General features: G+C 43.3%; 2 protein-coding genes across 3 annotated transcripts in view; one reads left to right on the top strand and one right to left on the bottom strand.

The window, feature by feature from the left end:
• LOC139255875 (protein CC2D2B-like) overlaps nucleotides 1-5869 on the top strand; it is a 558271-nt gene extending 552402 nt beyond the window's left edge. Inside the window, exon 40 of the mRNA XM_070874046.1 lies at nucleotides 5681-5869. Coding sequence (XP_070730147.1) covers nucleotides 5681-5869 — 189 coding nt within the window. The remainder of the gene's footprint in view (nucleotides 1-5680) is intronic.
• Nucleotides 5870-8167: 2298 nt separating this feature from the next.
• The window catches only part of LOC139260326 (RNA/RNP complex-1-interacting phosphatase-like), a 62109-nt gene continuing 42678 nt past the window's right edge, over nucleotides 8168-27598 (bottom strand). The window contains exons 5-11 of one of the 2 annotated variants that reach the window (XM_070876805.1): nucleotides 23130-23190; nucleotides 19530-19576; nucleotides 19363-19438; nucleotides 15200-15280; nucleotides 14846-14935; nucleotides 8865-8978; nucleotides 8168-8685 (exon numbers count right to left, since the gene is read on the bottom strand). In XM_070876805.1, coding sequence (XP_070732906.1) covers nucleotides 8301-8685; nucleotides 8865-8978; nucleotides 14846-14935; nucleotides 15200-15280; nucleotides 19363-19438; nucleotides 19530-19576; nucleotides 23130-23190 — 854 coding nt within the window. In that variant the 3' untranslated portion in view covers nucleotides 8168-8300. Of the gene's footprint in view, nucleotides 8686-8864; nucleotides 8979-10472; nucleotides 10542-14845; nucleotides 14936-15199; nucleotides 15281-19362; nucleotides 19439-19529; nucleotides 19577-23129; nucleotides 23191-27598 lie in introns of those variants that run through there. The other variant, XM_070876806.1, reaches the window with a different exon arrangement.

The raw sequence follows: 27598 nt of genomic DNA, 5'->3' as shown, positions 1-27598 counted from the left end.
TCACGAAACGTGCTATTCACGGCATCCTCCGAATCGCAGATGCTCCAGAGTGAATCCATCCGCAGCTCCAGTACCGCAATGCGGTCCGTCAAGTGCTGCATCAGGATCCACTTCCTGAACATGTAGTCATCAAACAGATGATTGAATGATATGGCAGTCAAGGGTTATGGGGAGCGGGCAGGAAAGTGGAGTTGAGGCCAAGATCAGATAAGCCATGATCTTATTGACTGGTGGAACAGGCTCATGCAAAGGCACTGATTACGCAGGCAAGGCGGTTCTAATTACACATTCCAGAGAAAATGCTGGGTGTGTCCTATCCTTCAAGAGGATCAGCAATCAGAACTTTTCATCAAGGGGGCCAAATCAGAGCTTTAGGTGTTACAAATAAATGTGACCTAAAATTACACTGCAGATCTCTTATTTTTAAAGTGTGGCATTCAATAAGTTTAATGTATTCGTTGAAGTGACTTGCCATTGTCACTAAACTTGTGAGCAAGGGCTTTTTAAGTGCTATGCTTCAAGCCACCCCAAAGATGTAGGGCTTCAAGAGCCCAAACACTAATTTCTGAATTTCTGTCCTAATTTGGTATGGTCATATTTGCATGTAGGCATTAAATGCCTACAACAAATAACGACCGTTGGCAGATTGCAGAGCAGGCAGATTATGATGTCAATCAGTGATTCAGATGCCAGCCTATGCACTCTCTTAACCTTGCACTAAGTGAAATGAAGGAAACCCCACTCCCACCAGCGCTATTTAAAAGGATCATAACTACTTAGATTAGTTGCTGGATTATTTCTCCTGGCTCAATTGTATGCATTTTTTAAGCTTTCCTATACTTGGCTAAAGTTTGAATAGTCGACAGGGCTGGCGCTAAGTGCTGTTTTGATTTAAAAGCTTGTGCTGAAACAAGTTGTTTCCAGATATGGGTGATCTGGTAGGGCTTCCTCTGGGTATTGAGCATGACTGGGAGAATGAAGAGAGGCTATGCACAGCAGGACAAGATGCTAGGAGGTGAAGGAGAGGGAGAAGGGTTCTCAGCAGTCTTAGGAAAATAATTCTCTTGCCTCAACTTCAGCAAGGATCAATGCTTGAAATGGCATTGCTTCACAAAAAAATGACTGAAATGTGCCAACTGCAATCTCAAAGTAGGACAAGGACAGCATTGCCTGTGGATGTCATGGTGACTGTGGCTTAACTTTTATGCATCTGGCTCCTTCCAGGCTACTGCTGGAGATATAAGCAACATCTCAGTTTGTAGACATTTCTGTATAAGGGAGGTCACATAGGCTCTCTATTCACAGACAGTTTCATCTCATTCCCTCATGCCAGAGACAAGCAAGTGGAGCGAGCACGAGTGTTTGCACAAATGCAGGCTTCCTCATCCTGCAGGGTGGCATTGACTGCACGCACATTGCCTTGCGTGAGCCTCATGCAAACCGAAAGGGTTTCCACTCCCTTAACTGTGCAGTTTGTGTGCACCTGCAGGCAGCTCATCATCCAGGTGAATGCCCATTATTCTGACAATAGTCACGGTTCCTTCATTCTGCAGCAGTCCTCGATGCCAGCTACATTAGGCTCACCACGGCAAATCAAAGGCTGGCTACTGGGCGGCAAGGGTTAGCCACTCATGATATGGCTTATGACTGGTTCGGAACCCATCCACACATGCACAGCAGGCCAACAAAAGAACCATACTGCCATAAGGAACATTATAGAGCACACTATTAATGTTTTCAAGCAACGCTTCTGCTGCCTGGGTCAATCTGGAGGAGCCCTGCAGTACTCAGCTGAGTAGTGTCTTTGTGGTAGTGTGCTGCATGCTACACAACCTGGTCATTATGAGTGAAAAGCCCGATCAGGCCAGAAGCCGAGGAGCAGGAGCATGAGAAAGAGGAAGAGGAACACGAAGAGGAAGGTAAAATACAATGTAGGCAGCTCCTTTCTGACCGGGCTCGATGTGTTCAAATAATTCATGAGTGATACCAGTAACCTCAAGCACACCTCCCATTCACCAACAGTCCCATGCTCCCTACCATTCCTCTATCACTGACCAGCACATTGTCCTTATTCTGACAACTCAAAAATAAAAACTAGCAGAAAATAATTTCAGTCCAATTTTATAACTTCAATCAAGACCTATTGCATACAAAAATAAACCAATCACATGCATTCCCTTGGTGCCAGCCTGTGGTGTGCCATTGCCTATCTTGGTGTTCCTACGAGGTGCTTCCCCAGTGGCGGCAGCATGGGTGGTGGAAGGCTCCTGCCCTCCAATTGAGGAGACTGCAGATGGCCTTGGAGGGTGACCAAGAGGACAGCAGGTTTGTGCTCCATGGAGCCAGTGCTACTCTCCCGGGGCAGTGCCTCAAAAATCCTACTAATCTGTTGGAGATTATAACTCATCATAACCCAGGTTGGTGATTGGAGCGTGGGTACAGCAGGAGAGGCGGCAAGCAGCAGGAGTGGCAAGGTTGGGGCGAAGGAGTGGCAAGGTTGGGGCGAAGGAGTGGCAAGGGATTGTAGAACGACATGATCAGGGTCCAGAAGAGGCGTGAGTTAGGGGCCCAGGAGGTGCAGGCCCAGCTCACACTGCGGTGTGTCCGCACTGGGTCCGTACAGCAGAGCTGGTCTCCAGTCGTCTTGTCACTGGACAAAGACCTAGTTCTGGCAAGACAGTGTGGTGGTTGGTGTGCAACGGCCACCACGTTAAAAAAATTCACGCACAGGCATCTTCCACTCTTCAATATGTAGTTCGGGACCTGGAATATCAGGTCCCTCATTTTAACACCTGTGAATTCATCCCCTTTTTGGTGTGGAAGCAAGTCATCTCGATACGAGGGACCGCCTAAGAATAATAATCCGTTGGAGAATAGATTGCTGGACTGCTCAGGCGCAAAATGTCAATGGGTCGCACAGCAATTTAAAGGGACCGCGCACAAAAAAAACTAAAGGGAACATTGGCAACCACCTGTTCCATGTTGAAAAGGATGGCTCCAATCTCTGCGCCAAATTGGTGCTAGACACCTCAATGCTCCTTGAGCTTTCCAGTGCCCATCAGCCGCCTTCTATACCCTGGTCCATCAAAGTCCTCATCTGACTCCTCTGCAACAGAACTAGTTTACGACCTTGCCCTCCGTTGAGCTGGTATCTGTTCTATCTTCCCCCCCACCCCCTGGTTTATACGGACTTGTGCCTGGTGTCTCACCATGTGCAGAGCCCTCCGCTATCCTAGCCTCTGAAATACCCAGTATCGATGTCTGAACTGCTGGGCGCGAGTGTAAGTTCAAGTGACAGTGGCTCTTCCTCCACAGACTGGGAATGTTCCAGTTCTAGGGTATCTGAAGTGAATAAGAGACAAGGGTTGGGTTGTGAAAGGGGAGAGGAGAAAGGAAGAAATGCATGCTTACACCATCTGCAATGTGTGAAACAGGCAGGATAAGGGGAATGAGAGGAGTATTGAGGTATGCAGTTACCCTCATCAATCCTTTCAGCCCCGCCAGTGGCCACAGTCTCAGCAATGCCTTTCCATTTTGGCCAGCACTATCTCCTCCATGGATGTTAAAATGTGCAGGTGGCTTGTCCTCCTCCAGTTCTTTCTTGCTGCCTGCTGTTATGCACCACCTTCTGCAAGAAAGAGGAAGTGTGTCAGTGACTGTCGTGCAACATTTTGGTGATGTGGCTGTCATGGTTGAACAGCTGCCAGTGTGTGTGAGCTATGTGTGCAAGGTTTGCAACAGTGTTAAGTGTGTGAGGGTGAAGTAAAGTATATGAATTGAAGGGTTGAGTACAGATTGGTAGAGATTGTTGGTAGTTAGGTGATGGGGTGTAGTGAATTGAGCAGTGAGACTATTGGTGCAGTTGTTCAGGTATGCCATTTGAAAATTAACTCACTCACCTTGACAACGCATGTCAGATTGTTAAACTTCTTCCTACATTGCATCCATGTTTTTGGAGCAATGCTCCTGGCATTGACCTCCGTAATACTTCTTCCCACTGCCTCTGGAGGGCCTCCTGCCCGCTCCCCCTCTCCCCTCTTCCCCCCCCCCCCGACTGTAGATTCAGGCGTCTCTCCTTTTTTACACCTCTTCCACTAAGACCTCCAGTGCATTGTCTGAAAACCTTCGTGCTCGCTCTCTCACATGTTCAGCCATTGCTCAAAGTATCACAGCCCAAATTGACTTTTGAAAAAGCTCCCATCACTTCTTGCAGCCACAATTTAAGAAATTAAGGCTGCCTTTAAGTAGCATTAGTTACTCGCAATATCAGGCTGCCAGTTAATACATGCAGCCAATGAACAGTGCGGGGAATGCTGGTTGCACACAGCAAATCATTTAAAAGAGCAGGTAGCACCAATTTAATGTGCTGCCTGCATAACAACGAACGGGTGTGGGTTAGCCAATTTCTCTGCCCTAGAATATAAAAGCCAAGAGATCATGATAAATCTATATAAAACCTTAAGACCTCAGTTAGAGTACTCTGTGCAGTATTGGGTTCCACACTATAGGAAGGATATTGAAGCTTTAGAGAAGGTTTCACTAGGATGCTGGCTAGTATGAGGAAATACAAAAAGTCTTTTTTCATTAGAATGCAGGCTATGGGGCGATATAATAGAAGTGTTTAAAATTATGAAAAAATGGGATAGAAGCAGCATGTTTCCAGTATTGAGTCAAGAACAATGGACATAGATACAAAATTAAATGTACAGGAACAGCGTCGAAAATTCAGAAGCCTCGGGACCGAGGTCATTCTGGATTCTGCATATTTCCGGACTTCGGAACGTCTTTCTGGCGTCCTAAACCTGGAAATGCCCGAGCCCAGGTTCGGGTATTTCTGGACTTCGGAATGTCTTTCTGATGTCCCGAGTCCAGAAACACCTGGGCCAAGGTAGGTAGGTAGGGGGGCGGTTTGAGAGGCTGAGCAGTGGCCAGAGGCGGGCGGAGAGGTCGGTGGCGGCCCGAGAGGGGGGAGTGCAGTGGCGGCGGCGGGTTCGGATTCCGGAACATTTTCTGGATTCCGGACGACCCTGCCACGGATTGTCCCGGTGTCCGGATTCCGGAGCAGTACGGATTTTCAACGCTGTACTTGTAATAGATTTTAGAACTGAGGGCATGAGAAACATCTTCACAGAACTTTGTGAGGCTGTGGAATTCACTTCCAGGGTTAGTAGTTACAACAACTAGGTCAACATTCAAAATTAGATTGAACAGATGAAAGAAAAGGGGTTGAAGGGATAGGAGAACAGGGTGGGTAAATGAAAATACAACTATATGCTCACAGAGCGTAAAGACCAACATTGATTAGCTGGATCAAATGGCCTATTTCCATGTTGTAACCTATGCTTTTTTACTCATGTTCCCAATGTGCTAATGTAGTTTTCTGCAAGTACTATGTTGTGTGACAAGACTGTATATTATTAACTTGACAAAATATTGGTGTGGATTATTTTCTCAAAGAAAATTTAGAAAAAAATACTACTGGGTCTCAGCAAGTTATCATGGTGTGCAAAATTACAGCTGATAGTTACAAAGAGTGTGGGATATATATGTCAGCACCATATATGGCATATTGTTTTCTGCCAACTCAATTTTCTGCAATTGGAGTAAATGTTTTGATTTGTGAAACACAATTCAAGCATCTATTGTGGCAATTTATCATTTTTTTTTACCTCTTCCACAGGTTTCAGGATTTCCTATTCAAATGCGCTATTCAAAGTTGCAAACAATATTTGAAAAAGTCTACAGTACTGGTATTCATAATATAGAAATCACCAATGCAGAGTTTGCTGTTGCAGTATACATTCATGCATACCCCAACAATGTATTATCAGTGTGGATTTATGTAGCATCTTTGGTTCATGATATATAAAATAAACTTAACATGCCATTTAAAAGAAATAGTTGTCTTTAATTTTTTGGACATATTTTCCCATGCTAAACATCAAACATCTTGTTGAGTTGAACTCACGTTGTTAGCTGAATGTAGACATTTTTAAGAACTGAAAAGGCTGTTTGGTCCAACAAGCCTGCCTTTTTGATAGATTAAACTCACCTAACCACCTGCTTACTATACAGTTCAATAATTTCTGTTCCATAGAAAGGCACCCAAATTGCCTTTCAAAACATTTTTATACTTCTTCATTGGGCTTTCCCCGTTACCATTTAGCAGATTCAGCCACCTCGTCCTCACCAAGCTGTGCTCAAAACTCTCAGCTGGAATCTTCCCAGCGCTGCGAGTGCGGGTTTGGAGACGGGCCCACTGTCAAAATGTTGCTGATTGACAGTGGGTCAGGATCCCGCTCTAAACCTACCTCCGTGGGAGTTTCTGAACTGTCATATCTGCGTTCGGACCACAGACCCGACAGCAAGTGGCTGGACAGGTAATTTACTAATTAAAAAAAGGTACTTAAATGGTAGTTAAGTTGGTTTAAAGCAGGTACTTTTACCAACCTTTTGATGGGTTTGCCGTGCCTCGGGTTTCACACCAGGTAAATGGAGTCAAGTTCTCAGCGACTCTCCATCACTATGGCTAGTTGACAGCTGCAGAAGTGGTATAAGCGCTACCATTTCACAGCTGTTCACTTTCCAATGTCAAAAAGCTGAAGCCTTCATGTTTTGGGAGAGACTTTTGAGATGTATGCAGGTTGGAAGTGTTTGAGGTGAACACTCTATTCACTGTCACCTCCTTGGAGCAACCTCTCACCATTGACAGAGCGCTTCTGTCATCTCAATCTCACCTGCCATCTATTCCAGCAGCATCGGTGCCCTTGAAAAAAATCTCACCTTGGTCCTTAGAATCCTACCACGAAATGCCACAACATTATCACTGAACACACAATCATCACCAACAGCAACCTTCTCTGCAATCACCTGATGCTGCACAGGACAAAGGGCATCAGCACCCCACCACATTGCTGCCCGGGAGGCCAGTGATGGCCTCTTCATGGCCACATTTACTTCACTTCATGCTGTGCACCCTGACTGCCACATGATGCACCAGGTTGGTACCACCCCATAAAGCATCCCTGCAATGCTCAACCCATTCTTTTCACACTCATCACCATTGTGGGGATACCCTTATGTCTCTCCATTCACTACAACTCACTAAACCACTTCCAAAAGGTGCCCACAAATCTGACCAAGAAAGCAAAGTGCTGAAAATAAAGATTTCAATGTTTGACAACACATTAGCTATACATGAATATTGGCTAAAGGACCCAAGTGTCTATCTTTGTGTGTTGTTAGTTGGTATGATTGGACAAAGATGAGGGAGTGTGAGAGGGGTGGCTAGTGAAATGGGGAATGGAAAATGTACAGGGATGGGTGAAGGGGCAAGGTAAGTTGGTGTGAGTAAGGATTTGCAGGAGTAGGGTAAGGAAGGCAGAGTGATGGGGATGTGATGAGTGGCACAGCAGGATGAGGTTGAGTGTGGCTTTGCAATAACATTTTGTGATCTACTAAGATCATTGAAAGGTTTGTGCCACTGCAGCCTGGTCCTCCTGATGATGTCCCAGCTTGTGCCCTTCTGTGCAATGTGCAACCAGGCTGCGTTGGGGAGGTCCTGGGGAGGTCTCTTCTGCCCATGGGAAGGGAAGAGGACCCTCTCCGTATGCTGCGACTCCCTCCATAAGCATCTGGAGGGAGTCATGGGAGAGCCTAGGTGCAGCCGTGCACTTCTGTGCAGTGCTTCTCAGTGTTTGGAGCACCTCAATGCTGCAGAACAGTGACAGAAAACTGTCAAAACCATTGTGGGCATGGTCCCTTTAAGCAAACCGGCTGATGACGGGTCATCAAACCGGCTTCCTCTTAATTGGCTGGGAAGCTCGCAGGGTGGGCTTAACAAGCCCAATCATTGGAAGATTTGGGAGAGAGAGTGAACTCGATCAGGAGCGGGCTTTCCAGACGCCACCAACCCTGGCTGCATCGATCCCGCCGCGTGTGTAGAAATCGCGGTTCTCGTGTGAATAAAAATATCTATGACTAAGGGTTGATCTGGATAATTGCTTTGGAGACAAATTTAAGCAAACAGCTGCAATTTTTTTTTGTTTTCTGCCATCTTGTTTGAGAGATTTTTTCCCCCTAAAATGAAAATATAAACAAAAAAATTTTTTCACTTTGGATATGGACTTTTGTATCCAGCTTAAAAAAGTAAAACTAATTTTAAGAGTTTGTAGTCCTTTAGTATTTAATATTCATTTTTGCAAAAAGAACAATGATGAAAAGTCTAGAACTATAATGAAAAATGACAGTCCCCACAAAGAAAAGGCAATACATTATAAACATGTTAAAGTTGCAGCAATTTAGTCCCACTCATAGTAGTGAACCTTTTGCCAGCCAGTTGTTGTAGGCATTTCCACTTTAAATGGGAAGTCATAATTGTTCTTATCCACACTGTGTGTGAATGGGTTAAATTCATCAAAACTGCCACTGCCGGTTTCACCCAAGTGGGAATCATACCATGTTGGCTGGCCATGATTGTAATCTCGTGTAAAAGGTTTAACAAAGTTTTGTGGTTCTAGTCCTCTTCTGCTTGAATCTAGAAAAGTGTTCCTCTCAAAATCATGTCTGAAGTGATCTGGAGCCGGTATTGGTGGTCTTGTGGAATAAGGTGTGTATCTGCTGTGCTCACCATGCAAACTTTCTTCTGAACTACCCACGGCTTTATGATCGCTGAAATGTCCAGACCTAGTTAAAAAAATGAATTAGAACACCATAGCACTATTATTTTGAAAACTTGGCATTAATTTTGTTATCTAATTAACTGAATAAAGATATTAGGATGGCAACATTAATTTATTTTTAAATGCAATTACAGCTGTTAAATGAAAAGAAATATTCCAAGTGACACCCAACTACTCTTTTACCTGGAACGTCCATCATACTCCATTGGAGAGTAGTCATCAAAGAGAGGAAAACGTCTGCATTCGCCAGAAAGAACCGAATGAGACAGCGATGGTGGAGGTGGTGGTGGTCTGTCCCTATATGAAATGAGGATAATTATTAAAAAACACTATTTGAGTAATACATTCCATACCAGTTTGCAGATCAGACAGATCTACAGATTTTTTAAAAAACAGGTAAAATTACCACTAGTATTTCATTAACATCTACATTGCTGATATTTTGGCCTGGTTTTCTGCACTGTTTTATTGGCATAATTCGGCTAGAATCAGCACAAAATATTGTGGAAAAGATAGTTTCCGCTAGTTTTAAAAACATCATGCTAGAAGCAGGCCCTGCCACAAAACTGGCCACATTCCCAGGGTGAATTAATCACCATTGGGAGTTTCTGCTGATTGTGCTCGTTTGTGGGGCTTTTAAAATTAAGCTGGTCTTTTGGGTGCAAGGACACTAAAAGGTATGTTTTAAAAGCTTTGAAATGTGATTTTTGTTTTAATGGACTAAAAAACCCCAATATAACTAGAAAATAGTTTTATATTTTTTTTAAAGCAAATTTCGGTCATTTAAAATCAAGTTACTCAGACGTGGTAGATTCACAGAGATTAAAAAATGCTTACATAAGAATTAGGAGCAGGAGCAGGAGTGGGCCATTTGGCCCCTTGAGCATGCTCCACCATTCAATAAGATCATGGTTGATCATCTACCTCAACTCTACTTTCCTGCATTATCCCCATATCCCTGGATTCCCTTAATGTTCAAAAATCTATCGATCTCTGTCTTGAATATACTCAATGACTGAACATCCATAGCCCTCTTGGGTAGACAAATCTAAAGATTCACCACCCTAAGTGAAGAAATTTCTCCTCATCTCACTCCTAAATGGCTGACTTATTCTGAGACTGTGACCCCTGATTCTAGACTCCCCAGCCATGGCAAACATCCTCCCTGCATCTACCCTGTCAAGCCCTGTAAGAATTTTGTATGTTTTAATGAAATCACATCTCATTCTTCTAAACTCTAGAGAATATTTATTTTTTGTGTAAACCTATTTTCAGCTGTTTTAATCAAACTTCACCAAGTTACCATTTTTAAATATATGAAGGAAATATTTTTAAAGCATTAAAAAATTAAGTTTTAAAACACTGCCTAATTGCACTGATTCATTGCAGAGATTCCATTTGCCGATATGCAAGTCAGTGAGCGGAAATTTGGGGGGGGGGTGTGAAACACTTTTCAAAACAGGCACAATTTGCGCCGGGATCAGCAATTGCGCCCAAAGCGGAAACTCTACCCGTTTAAACTTGGGTTATATTTAAAATATAACCCAAGGTTAAAAATGACTAATATAGTTATTTTTAAATCCTTGTTTTGTTAGCTACTTGGTCTGTTTTTAGCATTCCAATTGTAATGCAATGTTATCAACAGTTTTACAACTAAAACATTTTCTATAGTCTTGAAGTTCTTGAAATAAATGAAGATGTTATGCTTTGGACATTCCACCCTGCCATCTAATGGCAGCTTGGAGACAAACAAATATGTGCATCAAGCATACTTAGAAGAAATAAACATTACCCAACTTGTAAGGTCTTCATAGGGAAATATCCTCCAAATACTTCCAAGACTAAGCCCAAATCATTAACCTGTAGAATCAGGAGGGTAATAACTAGAGAATATCCTAGATGTCATCAGTTCTTTTCTTACAAGCAAAAAAGCATAAAGTGCAATCAATGCTCTCCAAAAACTGCCAGCAAGCCTTGATCATGGCAGCCAATATTTGTTGCTGCAGAAGAGGTCTGCAGTAGATGCCAACTATTCTGAGCACAAGGACCTGGCAGGGAGCCAGGCTGCAAGTAGGCCATGATGATTTTGGCCCACCGAAAGTGGGTTTGCCAGTCCCAAGAGAAAAAATATAATGAGGCCAACACAGGCAAGGCTCTGTCAGCACCAACAAAGGGTTCACATCCCGAACATCAATTCAGCTCCTTATTACCTCGACACAGACAGACCCACCCCACATCACAAGAACCCTCGCTGTAAAGAAATGAAGTATACAGCTAAGGTCTGAAGTTACTACAGTCAATGTTCAGATCAGAGATGAGGCAGGTTTACATTTGGATGACTTGCTGTGTACTTTCATTTTCTGTTTTTACTTAAGCATTTTGCCTTTGTTTTAGAAAGGAGGACTTCAGGAACATCAGTAAAATATATAGGGACCACTAACTGATAGAAACATTATAAAAGGAAATTAAAAAAGGGTTAATGGGTGACACACAGAAATGTGTGGGCTAATTAAGGATGGTACTGAAATGTCTATCTTTCTATAAATCTCAACTCCGGTTTGAACACATCGGTGAGATTACACACAAATGCGTAAGAGCAAGCAGCTTGTGAGTGGGACACAGAGCCACAAATAGCCAAGGATGTTCCATAAATATATTAAGAGCAAGAGGATAACTTAAGAAAGGGTAGGGTCTATTAGAGCATGGATTTGTTAAGGAAGATTGTGTATGACTAACTTGATTGAATTTTTTGAGGAGGTAACCACGAGGGTCGATGAGGGTAGTGCATATGATGTAGTGTATATGGACTTTGGCAAAGCTTTTGATAAGGTCCCACATGGTAGACTGATCACGAAGGTTAAAGCCCATGGGATCCAGGGCAAAGTGGCAAGTTGGATCCAAAATTGGCTTAGAGGTAGGAAGCAAAGGGTAATGGTTGATGGATGTTTTTGTGACTGGAAGGATGTTTCCAGTGGGGTTCCGCAGGGCTCAGTACTGGGTTCCTTGCTTTTTGTGGTATACATCAATGATCTAGATTTGAATATAGGGAGTATGATAAATATATTTGCAGCTGACTCTAAAATTGGCTGTGTGGGGATAATAAAGAGGAAAGTCATTGACTGCAGGAGGATATCAATCTACTGGTCAGGTGGACAGAACAGTGGCAAATGGAATTTAATTCAGAGAAGTGTGAGGCAATGCACTTTGGGAAGGCTAATAAGGAAAGGGTATACATATTAAATGGTAGGTCACTTTGAAGTGTAGATGAACAAAGGGACCTTGGGAGTGCTTGGCCACAGATCCCTGAAAATAGTTCAGGTGGATAAGGTGATTAAGGCGGCAACAGAATACTTGTCCTTTTTGGCCAAGGCATAGAATATAAGAGCAGGGAGATTATGCTTAAATGGTATAATACTCTGGTTAGGCCATAGCTGGAATACTCCATGCAGTTCTGGTCACCGTATTATAGGAAGGGCGTGATTGCACTAGAGAGGGTGCAGAGGAGATTTATTGGGATGCTTAGTAAATGGAGAATCTTAGCTATGAGGACAGATTGGATAGGCTGGGTTTGTTCTCATTGGAATAGAAGAGGCTGAGAGGAGACCTCACTGGAGGTGTATAACATTTTGAGGGGCCTTGATATAGTGGATAATAAGGGCCTATTTCCTTTGGTGGAGGGGCCTATTATGAGGGGGCATAGTTTTAAAGTGGTTGGTGGAAGGTTCAGAGGAGATTTGAGGGGAAGCTTCTTCACGCAGAGGGTTGTGGGGGTCTGGAACTCACTGCCTGGAAGTGTGGTGGATGCAGAAACCCTCACCACATTTAAAAGGTGCTTGGATGGGCACTTGAAGCGCCGTAACCTGCAGGGTTATGGACCTAGATTGGTAAATGGGATTAGACTGGATAATCTTGGCTGGCGCAGATACGATGGCAAGTACTACAGGGAATCGAATACAGCCAGGTTGATCTCCTGGACTAGTTTCAATCACCTGGATGGGTCGGAGAGGAATTTTTCCAGATTTTATTTCCCCAATTGGCCTGGGTTTTTAAATCTGTTTTTTTTGCATCTCCCAGGAGATCACATGGCTCTGGTTGGGGTAGAGTGTAGAATGTTGCGGTGCAAAGGATGTCGCAGTTGTGTGGGGCGGACTGGTTGGGCCGGATGCTCTTTACCTTTCCGCCATTGTTCATAGGTTTGTATGTAACCCCCTCTCCTTCTCTAATTAATCACCGGGCCCTGGAACATTGTGGGCTGCCCCGACCTGTGAGAGACCACCACTGCAGGTCGAGGCTGTAAATGGAGCTGGAGTGCCGGGCCCTGGAACATTGTGGCAGAGATGCGGCGAATGACGGTATGGGGGCCCAGAAGAGCTGAGGGCCCAGGGGCAGCACAGGCCAGCCCACACTGCGATATGTGTGTGCACTAGGCCCGTGCAGCAGAGCTGGTCTCCAGTCGTCCTGGCTAATCCTTGCCACTGATAAAAGCCTGTCAAGCCCGTTGGTCACTGATGTGCAACGGTCACCACACGTTAAAAAAATCCACGCACAGGCAGCTTCCACACCCTCAATTGGAGTTCAGGACTGGAACATCGGGTCCTTCGTCGAAATATCTGCAAACTCTTGTGGAAGCAAGTCATCCTTGTTCGAGGGACCGCCTGTGATGTGATGATATGTAACCTTCAGGGCTGCTGACCAAGAGGCGCGTGGCTCTTCGTCGACCGGCGTGGACACAACGGGCCGAAATGGCCTCCTTCTGTGCTGTTGATTTCTATGTTTCTATGGGTGCTGACCAAAAAGGAAGGCTTTGGTTTTCTCAATGTTGTGCTGCAGAACATTTCTGACTTAACAGAACTTGATATTGGGCAGACAGTCACACAGTACAGCAACGGCCTTGTAGTCTATAGTGCTGATGGAAAGTTAACAGTTGGTGTTGGGAAGCATAAATGCGGAGCTCGACTAAATTTAGCAGTCAATAGCAGTAGTAAAGCTATTTGGGATATTTATGTAGCTTTGTTGGGATAATACTAATGGGTTTTCCATTGTCAATTTGGGAGATAAGAATAAAATAAAATCAGCCGAGGGAGACTAGAATTCCCCTGAACTTGCCAGTGGTCTAATTGATATTTCAATCATTATTGGGCAATTTGATTTGGGCTTATTCACAGTAGCATGGAATGGAGAAAATAATGTCAATTAAGGCACTTTGGGCTGGATTTTCGTTATGTTGCCGCCTCTGTTTGCACCCCGGAGGGTTGGTCATGGTGGAGGAAATGCTTTCAGGTTGAGTGGCCAGCTTGCAGCCGACAAATTTGTTGCCAGTTATGCGAGGGCGCAGAGCAGTACCGCCCGGGAATGTTGCGCTGGCGTGCAATGCCACCTGTTTCGACTGAGTGTTGAAATTTGTTGTGCACTGACCCTATAGCGCCCTGTAGCATGCCGTGGTGGGACTGCATGAAAAACAAGGTGATTGGAGCTGTCCCAGCGGCGGTGAGTGATGGAATTGGTGAATGAGGCAAGTTTGATTGTTTTGTTTAGTTTTATTTTTGCGATTTAGCTTATTGTGGGGTGTTTAAGGTATTGTGAATGTTTGCTGTGTTTTTAAGTTGAGATTTTTTTTTTGCCACAGAAGCCTCTGTTAGGGCGCTATGAGGCTGGCTCTGTAGCAATGGATTTTCAGTTGCTCAGCTAGCCTTGCACCCTAAAGGAGGTGTGTAGCGCTCCGCCCCACACTCAGGGCCCAGCTGAAGAATTTTGCTGACTGAGGCGCAAACTTTTCTCAGGGGCTATAATTACCACCCCATGATTAATGCCCCGAATTGACTTCAACCGAAAATCCAGCCCTTTGTTCTACCTAGATAGCTAAACGTGAAAATATTTTCTGTATTTTCAAAAATGCTGAGTTATAACAATTTTTCTGCTTATACAAGGTATGTGTTTGTTTAAACAGGAATATATTAAACATTCTAAATGCCTTTGTGAAATATACATTTGATTTCCACTGATGAGGCTGATGTGAAATTCAAGACATCTCATTGGTTACAAGTTATCCAGTTAGACTCAGTTTTGAAAAACTATTATTTCATAAAAAAGCAGATTAATCTCTATCTTCAAAAAACTCATACTTTTGACAACTAACAAAATGACTGCTGGACCACACCAATTACCTGTCATTCCATGCATAATAAGAGGAATGGTCAAAGTTGTTTGCAGGAAGAGGTACATATTCATAAGGGAGTTCAAATCTTGAACCAAACCTGAAATAAAAAAATGCACATCAAAACTCCAATAGTTTTGTTCTATTACATTATTCATATTATCAAGGAAAAACAAAAAAAGTTGAGAAAGGTACAGGAAAGACCATACAAGTATATGAATATTAGGACTTAATGTTCTATCAAATAATACAGCAATTAGATCAAATATAAATGTCAGAATGTAGCAACAAATGCTGCAACTAAAATGTGTCATATTTATATTTAACTGTTTCAAAAGTATATGAAATAAACTTGCTTCTTTACCCTGCAAAGTCACGTGGATGAGGGTTCACTGGTTCCGGCTCCGGCTCCGGCTCCGTAGAAAATGCATCCATTCCCATATTACTACAAAACGAACAAAACAGCTGATGATTGTGTGTTTTATTTTTAAAAGTGCATAAAAAAACCCATTTAGGTTCATCATTCCAAGACTGATCTGGTCAAGTAAATGGGAGGAAATTAAGTTAGTTAATAGTAACAGACTAAAAAAATAAAATAGGTGCTACTGCAAAGTTAGAGAGAACAGGGTTGATCTGGACTTTTGTCCGGCCTGCAGCGATGAAGAGGTCCCTGCAACTTTGAGGCCCCGGTCTCATTTAAATTTGTCAGGCGAGACGAGGAATCCTGATGCGGTTTGCTACTCTTGTCGGCCTCAGGAATATTGGCCAGTTGGGATGCCGGCAGAGGTCCACAGGTAGGTGCTCGGGAAGGGGGGTGGGGGAGAGAACATGCTTCGCCTAGATAGGGCACGGCCGACGTTGCTACTTCTCCTTTTAAAATCAATTTAAAAAATATGTTTCTGGCCGTTTTCTGATCGGAACTCCAGTACACATGGGCAGAGCTTTCGTGCTGCAAGATCCACCTATGTGTCCCTTAAAATTGCTACGAGAATACTTCCTACGTCATAAGGACCTCTATTTGTATAGAAAAGAGGCTTACCACTGGTTTCAGGCCAGCTATCCGCTGCAAGGCAGTAGGCCTCTAGAAGTTACATCAATCATCGGTGTTAACAGGGTAGTAAGGCTACCAACCCTATTTTCAGACCCTTACCGCCCCGTTAACACTAATTTTCCCAAGTGAAAACTGGCCCCATTATCTCCACAAGGCACATTTAATTATTGTGCTGAGTATCAGTTACAAAACAATATATTTTAAAAACAATGCAAGTAATCTAGTAACATGCATTCTATGACTACTCCACTCAGATTTAACTGCACTTTATAAGCAACTGCACAATTAGAATTGTATTCAGTACCTTGCACAGTAATGAGATCACATTCAACTCAAAATATTACATTGCTTCAATAATCTGCAGAACAATCAGTCCACAGCTCAGACATACAAGCTAATTTCTCAGGAAGCTCACCATTAAAGTACAGTCTCAGCAGAACTATTAGATTGGATACCACAAAATAGGTCAGATAAAGGAAAGCAATCTCAAACTTGTATATGAAAATAAAAGCAACCTATGAAGGTGAATAATGGGCTCAAATTTCCCCAGGAATTGCCCCCCTTTTTTTGGAGCAAGTAGCTTTTTCTGGAGTAACTTAAAAATCGCAAATTTCCCCATTTAACTTGCTCCAGTGTAAGTCAGTTAGTTAGATAGATTTTTTTTTAAGTTTCGTTTTTTTTCTCCAAAAGGGGGCGTGACCAGCCACTTACGCCTGTTTTGGCCATAGAAGCAAGTTTGGCCAGCTAAAAGTTACTCCAAACTAACTTAGGCCAGTATATGTGGCCACTTTTGTAGGCTCAGAAAAACCTTTTAAGAAATCAGCGTAGGTAGCCAGAGATAGGGAGGGGTCGGAGGTGAGTTAGAGGATTCTAAAGCACTAAACACCTTCACAGCATCAGCACAAAATCAAAACAACTTCAGCACAACATCTTTATGACATCAAAAATAAAAGAAAGATAAATCAGCTACCGAAAATAGAGCAGTTCTGCCTTGCTGAATGCAGAACGCACCGGGCTAGCCCCTCGACTAGTTTTTTTTTAAAAAACAGTTGTTCCTAAATGTTGTGTGGTGATAATGGAACATGATTCAGTTTTAATGCAAAAAATTTCATTGGAAAGTTTACAATGCACTTCAACAACAACAACAACAGCAAAGAAAGGCTGCACCCATCTCTCACCCACATATCGGGGAACGTGCACTTCCTCATAGGAGCGGTGATGGTGGTGGGCTGGGGGGGGCGGGGGGAGTGCTGGGGGCCCAGCTTGGGTCTCAACAGAGGCTGGTGTGGGGATTGCAATGGGAGTGGCATTTGATTGTCAGGTCTGTGTGCCCTTATTGCAGCAGCTAGCTCCCTCATGGCCTCTGCCATCTTTTGCATTCCCTCCGACATGCCCGCCCTCAGTTCCCGTCTCAGTGCTGACATTTCTCCCGACAGTGTCACAACCTCATCACGCACCCCACCGACGGTAGCCATGAATGATCGGGTAAGGGCATTGGTCTCCTCACCCGATGACATAACCTGATGTACATCTGATGAAGGCTGCATCTCAGGAGAGACTGGTTGTTGTAGGACCACTCTTATTGATATCCCGCTCCTGCCATCTGTCCTCAATGACAGTGACTAGTTTCTACACTTCCTCATGCTAGAAGTTCTCCGTTCTTGTTGCATGCTCCTGCATCATTGGTGTATCGGATTCACACTCAGGTAATGTTAAAAAAACACAGTTCTCACCTTGCATGCACCTATGCAGCACTCCTTTCCACTCCCTCAGCCACCCAAAAATCAATATTAACACCTTACCTTCCAATATGGCCCACTGCCAATGCTGCTGATGCACTGAGGATGCTCTCCCTTTAAATGGCCGATTGCCAAGATTCCTGGTCCATTGTGCATACACAAATGGACATGCGACTCGTGCCGGCACTCAAAGACACGCTGGGCCCAATCCCCGCCCCCCACCCCACCGGCTGCGCTGAGCTGAGCAAGCGCGACCCAAGCTCCGCCCCCCCGCACGTTTCGCAGCGCCACGGGACCACAAGGATCCAAGAGCAGCCAAATTTTCCCGCTAAGTTTGCGCCACGTTTTCTCCACCACGAAGTCGACGTACCATGTCTAACTACGCTGCTCTAAGCAGTTGGGGAAATTTGGGACCGCTGTTTTGATGTTAAGAGCAACTTGAAGCACAGAGCGTCACAACATGTATCCTCTGAAGCAAAAAGGTCTAAATAGTAATGTCTCAAAAAGGTTCCATTAGCAGGCTTACCCTGCAAGTCCAACATCGCCTTCAGTGTCAGTGCAGCCTTCGGTCGCCTGAGGAAGTGTGTGTTTGAAGACCGGGATCTCAAACCCGGCACCAAGCTCATGGTCTACAGAGCAGTAGTGATACCCGCCCTCCTATATGCTTCAGAGACATGGACTATGTACAGCAGGCACCTCAAAGCACTGGAGAAGTACCATCAATGCTGCCTTTGCAAGATCCTGCAAATCCATTGGCAGGATTGGCATGTCAGTGTTCTTGCTCACGCCAACATCGAAGCATTGATCATGCTCGATCAGTTGATGGATGGGCCACATCGTCTGCATGCCCGACACAAGACTCCCAAAACAACCACTCTACTCTAAGCTCCAAAACGGCAAGCGAGTCCCAGGTGGGCAGAGAAAACGCTTCAAGGACACCCTCAAAGCATCCTTGAAAAAGTGCAACGTTCCCATCGACACCTGGGAATCCCTGGCCCAATACCGCTCAAAATGGAGGAAAAGCATCCGGGAAGGCGCCGAACACCGAGTCTCTTCGCCAGGAGCACGCAGAAGCCAAGCACAAACAGCGGAAGGAGCACACGACAACCCAAGCACCCCACCCACCCTTCCCTTCAACCACCACCTGCCTCACCTGTGACAGAGATTGTAGATCCCGCATTGGTCTCATCAGACACCCAAGAACTCATTAGTGTGGAAGCAAGTCATCCTCGACTCCGAGGGACTGCCCAAGAAGAAACTACATTTACAGAAGGTTGGTTCATGTCATAGCCATTGCACCAGTAAAGTGTGCTTTTATTTTGCATAACAGCTCATGATCACAATTGTGTTTTGAGATGGGGTTGGCTAACATTTTATTTCTAAAGCTCTAAAGTGATCCTCCCCATATAATGTGCCTGGGGTTGAAAAACACTGAAATCTAGGTTTGATCTCAGTTGTGGGGAGAATTTAAATGCCAACATTTATTGAATTAATAGAAGTTGTGTAACAAGTCTGCAAAAAACTATTATAACCCATTCTAACTTCCAAGTTATCCCATGTGCAAAATAAAAGACAATTATTTGTTCAATAACACAATACACATTTAACATGATAACCAGATAAGGGCAAAGGGCTGAAAGCACAGATCAGCCTCATGATCCCTACCTTAAAATCAAGTTGGTTTTAACTAAATCAGGGGAGTTGTAAGACCTAAATGAATGGAGATATCATAATTACCTTCTTTTTGGTCCTGTTCGCAGGTCACGAAGATATACTATTCCGTTCATTTTGTGGCCACGAGCACTGTTAAAAACTTTATTAAAAAAAAGAGAGAGGAGTTTCAATTTTCTGTTTAACTTTATCAATCAGAAATTATTGTCTTTAGAAACTGAAAAAATTCCTACGATCAATTGCTGCTTCTGGCTCCATTCCCTCTACATCAATCAAGTATCTAGACAGCGATAAGAAAAATCCAAATTTGTATTCAAAGAAAAAACAGACAAGAACAATTGCAATCCAGTTGAAATTAAAATCAGTAAGAGGCAACTTAGTACTACACTTTTGAACCAATGCAAATAAGGTCTTCATTATCCATCTGTCTGATGTATTTACTATAAATCCAGACTATTAACTAGAAATATGGAATAGTAAATTATGGCATGGTAACGTGACTTATACAATGCTCAGCAAACTATCTTCTAAATCAGGGGTAAGTCTTTCACATTCAAACTTCGACAGCAGTTTTAACTGCTCATAAATTTTAGGCTGCAGGTCAATGACTGGGTTTCTCTCTCAAAAAAACATTTTGCATCTGCAAGTGTGATGGATGCATGCTGGACTAGTTTTATATACCAACTGATCTCCCATAGGATTGCATCACATGCTTTTTTATAACACTAGGATAATTCCAGATGCATTATTTTACTGCTAAATTGAAACGCTGGCCGCAATTTTTCCACTGGCGTGCGTGAGGGATTGGAAGGGTGGGGGAATTAGGGTTAAGAGTGGAAATAAATCATAGCGGGTCAGGAACCCGCCATCATCCCGCCTCCTTGTGCCTTTAACTTAGGAGCATTTGCCAGTGTGGTAGCAACCCAAATGTCAGAGGCGAGCGACCTAATTTAGATAACTATTAGCTGGTCAGTGGGGAAAATGCTTGAAGCTATCATTAAGGAAGCAATAGCGGGACATCTAGATAGGAATCGTGCAATCAAGCAGACGCAACATGAATTCATGAAGGGGAAATCATGTTTAACTAATTTACTGGAATTCTTTGAGGATATAACGAGCATGGTGGATATAGGTGTACCGATGGATGTGGTGTATTTAGATTTCCAAAAGGCATTCGATAAGGTGCCACACAAAAGGTTACTGCAGAAGATAAAGGTACACGCAGAGGAAACGTATTAGCATGGATAGAGAATTGGCTGGCTAAGAGAAAGCAGAGAGTCGGGATAAATGGGTCCTTTTTGGGTTGGAAATCGGTGGTTAGTGGTGTGCCACAGGGATCGGTGCTGGGACCACAACTGTTTACAATATACATAGATGACTTGGAAGAGGGGACAGAGTGTAGTGTAACAAAATTTGCAGATAACACAAAGATTAGTGGGAAAGCAGATTGTGTAGAGGGCACAGAGGCTGCAAAGAGATTTAGATAGGTTAAGCGAATGGGCTAAGGTTTGGCAGATGGAATAAAATGTCGGAAAATGTGAGGTCATCCACCTTGGGAAAAAAAAAACAGTAAAAGGGAATATTATTTGAATGGGGAGAAATTACAACATGCTGCGGTGCAGAGGGACCTGGGGGTCCTTGTGCATGAATCCCAAAAAGTTAGTTTGCAGGTGCAGCAGGTAATCAGGAAGGCAAATGGAATATTGGCCTTCATTGCGAGAGGGATGGAGTACAAAAGCAGGGAGGTCCTGCTGCAACTGTATAGGGTATTGGTGAGGCCGCACCTGGAGTACTGCATGCAGTTTTGGTCACCTTACTTAAGGAAGGATATACTAGCTTTGGAGGGGGTACAGAGACGATTCACTAGGCTGATTCCGGAGATGAGGGGGTTACCTTATGATGATAGATTGAGTAGACTGGGTCTTTACTCGTTGGAGTTCAGAAGGATGAGGGATGATCTTATAGAAACATTTAAAATAATGAAAGGGATAGACAAGATAGAGGCAGAGAGGTTGTTTCCACTGGTCGGGGCGACTAGAACTAGGGGGCACAGCCTCAAAATACGGGGGAGCCAATTTAAAACCCAGTTGAGAAGGAATTTCTTCTCCCAGAAGGTTGTGAATCTGTGGAATTCTCTGCCCAAGGAAGCAGTTGAGGCTAGCTCATTGAATGTATTCAAATCACAGATAGATAGATTTTTAACCAATAAGGGAATTAAGGGTTGCGGGGAGCGGGCGGGTAAGTGGAGCTGAGTCCACGGCCAGATCAGCCATGATCTTGTTGAATGGCGGAGCAGGCTCGAGGGGCTAGATGGCCTACTCCTGTTCCTAATTCTTATGTTCACCATCTTTTTAACCATACTTTTGGAATTTCACTTTATGACCACGGGAATCACACAGCGCCTGTCAAGCTGAGGCAGAAGTTCAATGGCCATTGATCCAGCTTCTTAATGTACAGCATGGAAAGCACAATAAATACTGCCATCTTCTTACTTTCCAAAGGGAAATGCTGTTGTTGCGAGCATTTTCAGTACAGATTTAGGTTTGTAAGTGTTCTCAGCAAATTCATCATTGATGCAACTTATCACATCATTGACAGATTGCTTCTCTCATCTCTACTTGACCTGCCATCTTTTACATCAGCATGGGTGCTGTTTATACTGTCTCACATTGGTCCTCAAAAATCAAACCACAACGAAACATTCTTCTCTACATCTACCCTATCAAACCCCTTCATAATTTTAAAGATCTCTTATCAGGTCACCCCTCAGTCTTTTTTCTGGAGAAAAGAGCCCAAGCCTCTTCAGTCTTTCCTGTTAGTTATAACCTCAGTTCTGGTATCATCCTTGTAAATCTTTTTTGTACATTATACAATGCCTGTATATCCTTTTTGTAATCTGGAGACCAGAATTGTGCACAGTACTCTAACTGTGGTATAACCAAGGCTTTATATAAATGTAACATAACTTCTCTGGTTTTCAATTCTATCCCTCTAGAAATGAACCCCATTGCTTGGTTTGCTTTTTTTATGGCCTTTTAACCGGTGTTGCTACTTTTAGGTGATTTGTGTATCTGTACCTAGATCCCTTTGCTCCTCTACCCCATTTAGACTCTTTATTTTCAAAGGAGTAAATGGCCTCCTTATTTTTCCTACCAAAAACCACCATCTCACACTTATCTATAATTAATTTGCCAATTACACACCCATTTTGAAAGTTTATTAATGTTTTCTTGTACTATATCGCAATCTTCCTCGGTATTCCCTATATATCTCCCAATTGGGTGAGGTCCGCAAACTTTGAAATAGCCAGACTCTCTCTCACATCTACCCCCCCCCCCACTCCAGAGTCCAAATTGTTTATGTAAATGATGAACAGTCCCAGCACTGATCACTGTGGAACACCAATTCCCACCTTTTTGGGTAGCTCCCCTTAACCCCTACTTTGTGTTTTGTAGCCAGCTTGCTATCCATTCTGTGCCTTGTTCCCTGACTCCACATGCTCTGACCTTAGTCACGAGTCTGCTATGCTGTACCTTATTGAAATACTTTTGAAAATCCAAATACATTACATCTACTGCATTACTCGTCTCACATTTTGATTGGTCTTTGAGCCATAGTGATCATATCTTGTCATGCCTATAGTATTAATATGTGGTGATTTTGATGTGTTTAATATTTGTTTTAATAGACTTGAAAGGTTTACAATACAAGTCAAAGAATTATTGTTTGGGACCTATAATTCTGGATTTAAAATTTCAACAAAAAGTTTAAAATTACCACATGAAGCGTAGCATATATATAACAAAATGCTTCTGATTGTATCAAATACTTACCTGCATACAAGGTATCCTGTTCTATTAACACCACTAGTACAGTGAACTCCAATGATTTTATCTGTTTAAGAAAATATTAAAATTAAGATAGAGATCTAACATTCAATTGACAACTCAAGAGAAAAATAGATTTTAAAACAATGTCAGCCAAATCATAAATTGCTCAAACCAATGTTCGCAGCCAAGCATAAAAGAGGGCCTTATTCTGTTGGTGTCTCTATAGCATCCTTGTTTAACTCATTGTAAAATTGTATGACTCAATTTTGACAAAAATAAAATGATTTTTTAAATTAGACTACTAGCAAGGGCTGGAAAATTCTAGTTCACTCATTTGTTTAGCTTACACACTGCAACAAGCCCTATTACAGTAATAAAGATACTCAAATGTCACAGGAGTGGAGGGTGCAGAAATCCCGGTTTCTTCTTCCGGTGGGCGTTCGATTAAAAGTAGGAGAAAAGATGCGCACTTACCTTTTGGTCGAACGCTCACCAGAGATCCCAGTCCGGAGGCCTCCTCTTCTTGCACAACGGAGCACGTTCACATTGGAACGTCCGTAGGAGTCACGTGGGGTTGGACACCCAATCACGGTAAAGTATTTTCTCACTCATAGTAATAGGAGTTTCTAAGTCTGAAACGCCTATTACTATGAATGAGAAACACTCCCAAACATCACATAAAACATTAAAAGAAAAACTCACATAAGTACAATATAGAACTTAAAGTTGACAGAATTGTTTTTGAAAAAAAATGCGCCATTTTTAAAAATGTTTTAATTATGGTTTAAAATAAAATTATCCGAGTGGGCAGGGTTTTTAACAAATATGTATTTAAAAATTTTGTTTCTATGTTTTTAAACTCTTATGCTGGTAAAAGTAGACTATGCACCTGCTTTTACCAGGCGTAAGAGTTTTAAGGACATTCGCAAGGCAAGAGATGGGCAAATAGCCCAATCTCTGCCATGGGAATGTCCTTCTTCCAGAGATGCGGCCATCTGTCAAGCCACAAACTTGACAGATCGGAAAAGCCGGTTTTCGGCGCATGCGCATTGCGCGCCAAAAAACGGCTTTTCCGATGCCTTCCCGGGTCCATATACACTCTATACGGACCCGGGGAGGCTGGAATTTCAGGTCCAATATATTAACATTAAACAACTACTGCTGAAATTATACTACAGCTGCACTGGAATGCTCAGTTGGCAGGCCAAAGTAATATTGGCAACTGCACACTGCTACAGATATGCACCAAAGTCAACAAAGTTTTACCCCATGGCTGTAATTTTTTTAAAATCTTGAGCATGGGTGCTAACATCTAACAATAAATATTAAGGCTCAACTCATGTTACTACTGGATCAATGCAAAACCATTTCCGGTGTGCATTGATTTGAAAGTAGCAGCGCAACTCAGGCATCGGCTTCCGATCCAAGTCTCGAGTGCATTAAAGCCAAGTGTAGGGACCTCCAGTTTAACTGCAGTCCAATTGATTCCAAGACCTTCTACTGGACATTTTAACATGATATTTAGTTTTTTTTAATGTCATGAGAAAGTGGACACTGTTGCCCTTGCTTTCCTGAAATTAAATTTAGTTACCGGTGGAGCTTAATGTATATTATGTTATGTATGTTATGTACAACCTGTTGGGCAGAGTGCAAGATGCAGTCTACAGTGAAACACCAATCTTGCCAGCTACATTTAAAACATTTAATAAAGTTTAGTTCTTGGGATGTGGGCAACATCAACAAAATAGCACTTGTTGCCCATCGGCATTAAACATGAATTACTCTTCTAGATCAACAATCACGTAGGCCAGACTGGGTAGGAGTGGAGGGTTCCCTTCCCTGAAGCATACAAGTGAATTAATTGTGTTTCTACAACAATCCATTAGATTTCATGGTCATTTTTCTCCACGTACTAGCCAAGATATTACCAGATTTATTAAATTCATTTTTAACACAACTAGCCATGGTGGGATTTGAACTCATTACCACATGGTTTCAGGCGCAGTATCATAACCACTTGGCTACAGTACCCGTATGCTTCTCTTTTTCTGCAAAGAATTGTTCTCTTAATGGGCAGAAAACTGGCTCCAAACAAGGTGAAAACTGTTCAAGCTTTGTGATTTTTGTATCAAGACACTGCTGGATTTTCGTTTCTGGCCATTTTGCGGCATTAATCATGGCGGGGCAGTAAGTAGAACACCCTGTAAAAGTTTGCGCCTCCGTCTGGGAAATTTGGCCAAAACTCAGCTGCAATGATCGGAGGCACTAAATCAGGCGTTACACCCTTGTACTCAGCAACCCCAACCGAAAACAGCAGCGCAAAAAAAGCAACTTTACTTGCGCATGCACAGAGGCGGTCTATAGTTCCTGAGCCCAGCTAAAATGCTTAGGGCGCGGCACTATAAGTTTGCTTATGCGCAGTTCCACTGTGCACTTGGAGCAGAGTGAGAAAATGGAGGAGCAGGAAGGACACCAAATAGTAAAAAGAAAAATAGTGAAGACAAATGTAGGTCCTTTGCAGACAGAGACGGGAGAATTTGTAATGTGGAAGGAGGAAATGGCAGAACAATTAAATAAATACTTCGGTTCTGTCTTCACGCAAGAGGACACAAATAACGTCCCAGAAATGCTAGGGAACCAAGGGCCTAGTGAGCAAGAGGAATTAAAGGAAATGATTATTAGTAAGAAAATAGTGCTGGAGAAACGAATGGGACTGAAGGCAGATAAATCCCCAGGGTCTGATGATCTGTATCCCAGAGTACTAAAAGAGGTAGCTGTGGAAATAGTAGATGCATTGGTTGTCATCTTCCAAAATTCTATAGATTATGGAACAGTTCCTGAAGATTGGAGGGTGGCAAATGTAACCCCACTATTTAAAAAAGGAGGCAGAGAGAAAACAAGGAACTATAGACCGGTTAGCCTGACATCAGTAGTAGGGAAAATGCTGGAGTCTATGATAAAGGATGTGATAACGGCACACTTAGATAATATCAACGGGATTAAGCAAAGTCAACATGGATTTATGAAAGGAAAATCATGTTTGACAAACCTACTGGAACTTTTTGAGGATGTAACTGATAGAATGGATGAGGGAGAACCATTGGATGTAGTGTATTTGGATTTTCAGAAGGCCTTTGATAAAGTCCCACATAAGAGGCTAGTGTGCAAAATTAAAGCACGTAGGATTGGGGATAATATATCGGCATGGATTGAAAATTGATTAACTGACAGGAAACAGAGAGTAGGAATAAACGGGTCTTTTTCGGGGTGGCGGGCAGTGACTAGCGGGGTACCACAGGGATCAGTTAAGCAGGCATTGATGATGAGATCCAACACCGCCTCCAGTGTGCCAGTGCAGCCTTCGGCCACCTGAGGAAGTGTGTTTGATGATCAGTCCATCAAAGCTCATGGTCTACAGGGCCGTAGTAATACCCGCCCTCCTTTATGGCTCAGAGACGTGGACCATGTACAGCAGACACCTCAAGTCGCTGGAGAAATATCACTAGCGATGTTTCCGCAAGATCCTGCAAATCCCCTGGGAGGACAGACGCACAAACATTAGCGTCCTCGTCCAGGCCAACATCCCCAGCATTGAAGCACTGACCACACCTGATCAGCTCTGCTGGGCAGGCCACATAGTTCGCATGCCAGACAAGAGACTCCCAAAGCAAGCGCTCTACTCGGAACTTGTCCACTGCAAACGAGCCAAAGGCGGGCAAAGGAAACGTTACAAGGACACCCTCAAAGCCTCCCTGATAAAGTGCGACATCCCCACTGACACCTGGGAGTCCTTGGCCATAGACTGCCCTAAGTAGAGGAAGTGCATTCGGGAGGGTGCTGAGCTCCGAGTATCGTCGCCGAGAGCATGCAGAAATCAAGCGCAGGCAGTGGAAGGAGCATGTGGCAAACCAGAATCCCTGCCCACCCTTTCCCTCAACGACTATCTGTCCCACCTGTGACAGAAAATATGATTCTTGTATTGGACTGTACAGCCACCCAAGAACTTATGCTAAGAGTGGAAGCAAGTCTTCCTCGATCCCGAGGGACTGCCTATGATGATGATGATAAATGGTTTGGATGAGGGAACCAAATGTAATAATTCCAAGTTTGCTGATGACACAAAACTAGGTGGGATTGTGAGTTGTGAGGAGGATGCAAAGATGCTGCAAGGTGATTTAGATAGGTTCAGTGAGTGGGCAAACACATGGCAGATGCAGTATAATGTGGATAATGTGAAGTTATCCACTTTGGTAGGAAAAACACAAGACAAAAATGGTGATAGCTTGGGAAATGTTGATGTACAAAGGGACCTGGGTGTCCTTGTACACCAGTCATTGAAAGCAAACATGCAGGTGCAGCAAGCAGTTAACAAGGTAACTGGTACGTTGGCCTTCATTACAATACGATTTGAGTACAGGAGCAAGGATGTCTTACTACAGTTATTACAGGGCCTTGGTGAGACCGCACCTGGA

This window comes from Pristiophorus japonicus, chromosome 3, assembly GCF_044704955.1.
Source record: "Pristiophorus japonicus isolate sPriJap1 chromosome 3, sPriJap1.hap1, whole genome shotgun sequence".
In the NCBI taxonomy this organism is placed as follows: Eukaryota; Metazoa; Chordata; class Chondrichthyes; family Pristiophoridae; genus Pristiophorus; species Pristiophorus japonicus.
The sequence above is the reverse complement of the archived record's forward strand: the minus strand, read 5'-3'. Positions and strand labels throughout refer to the sequence as shown.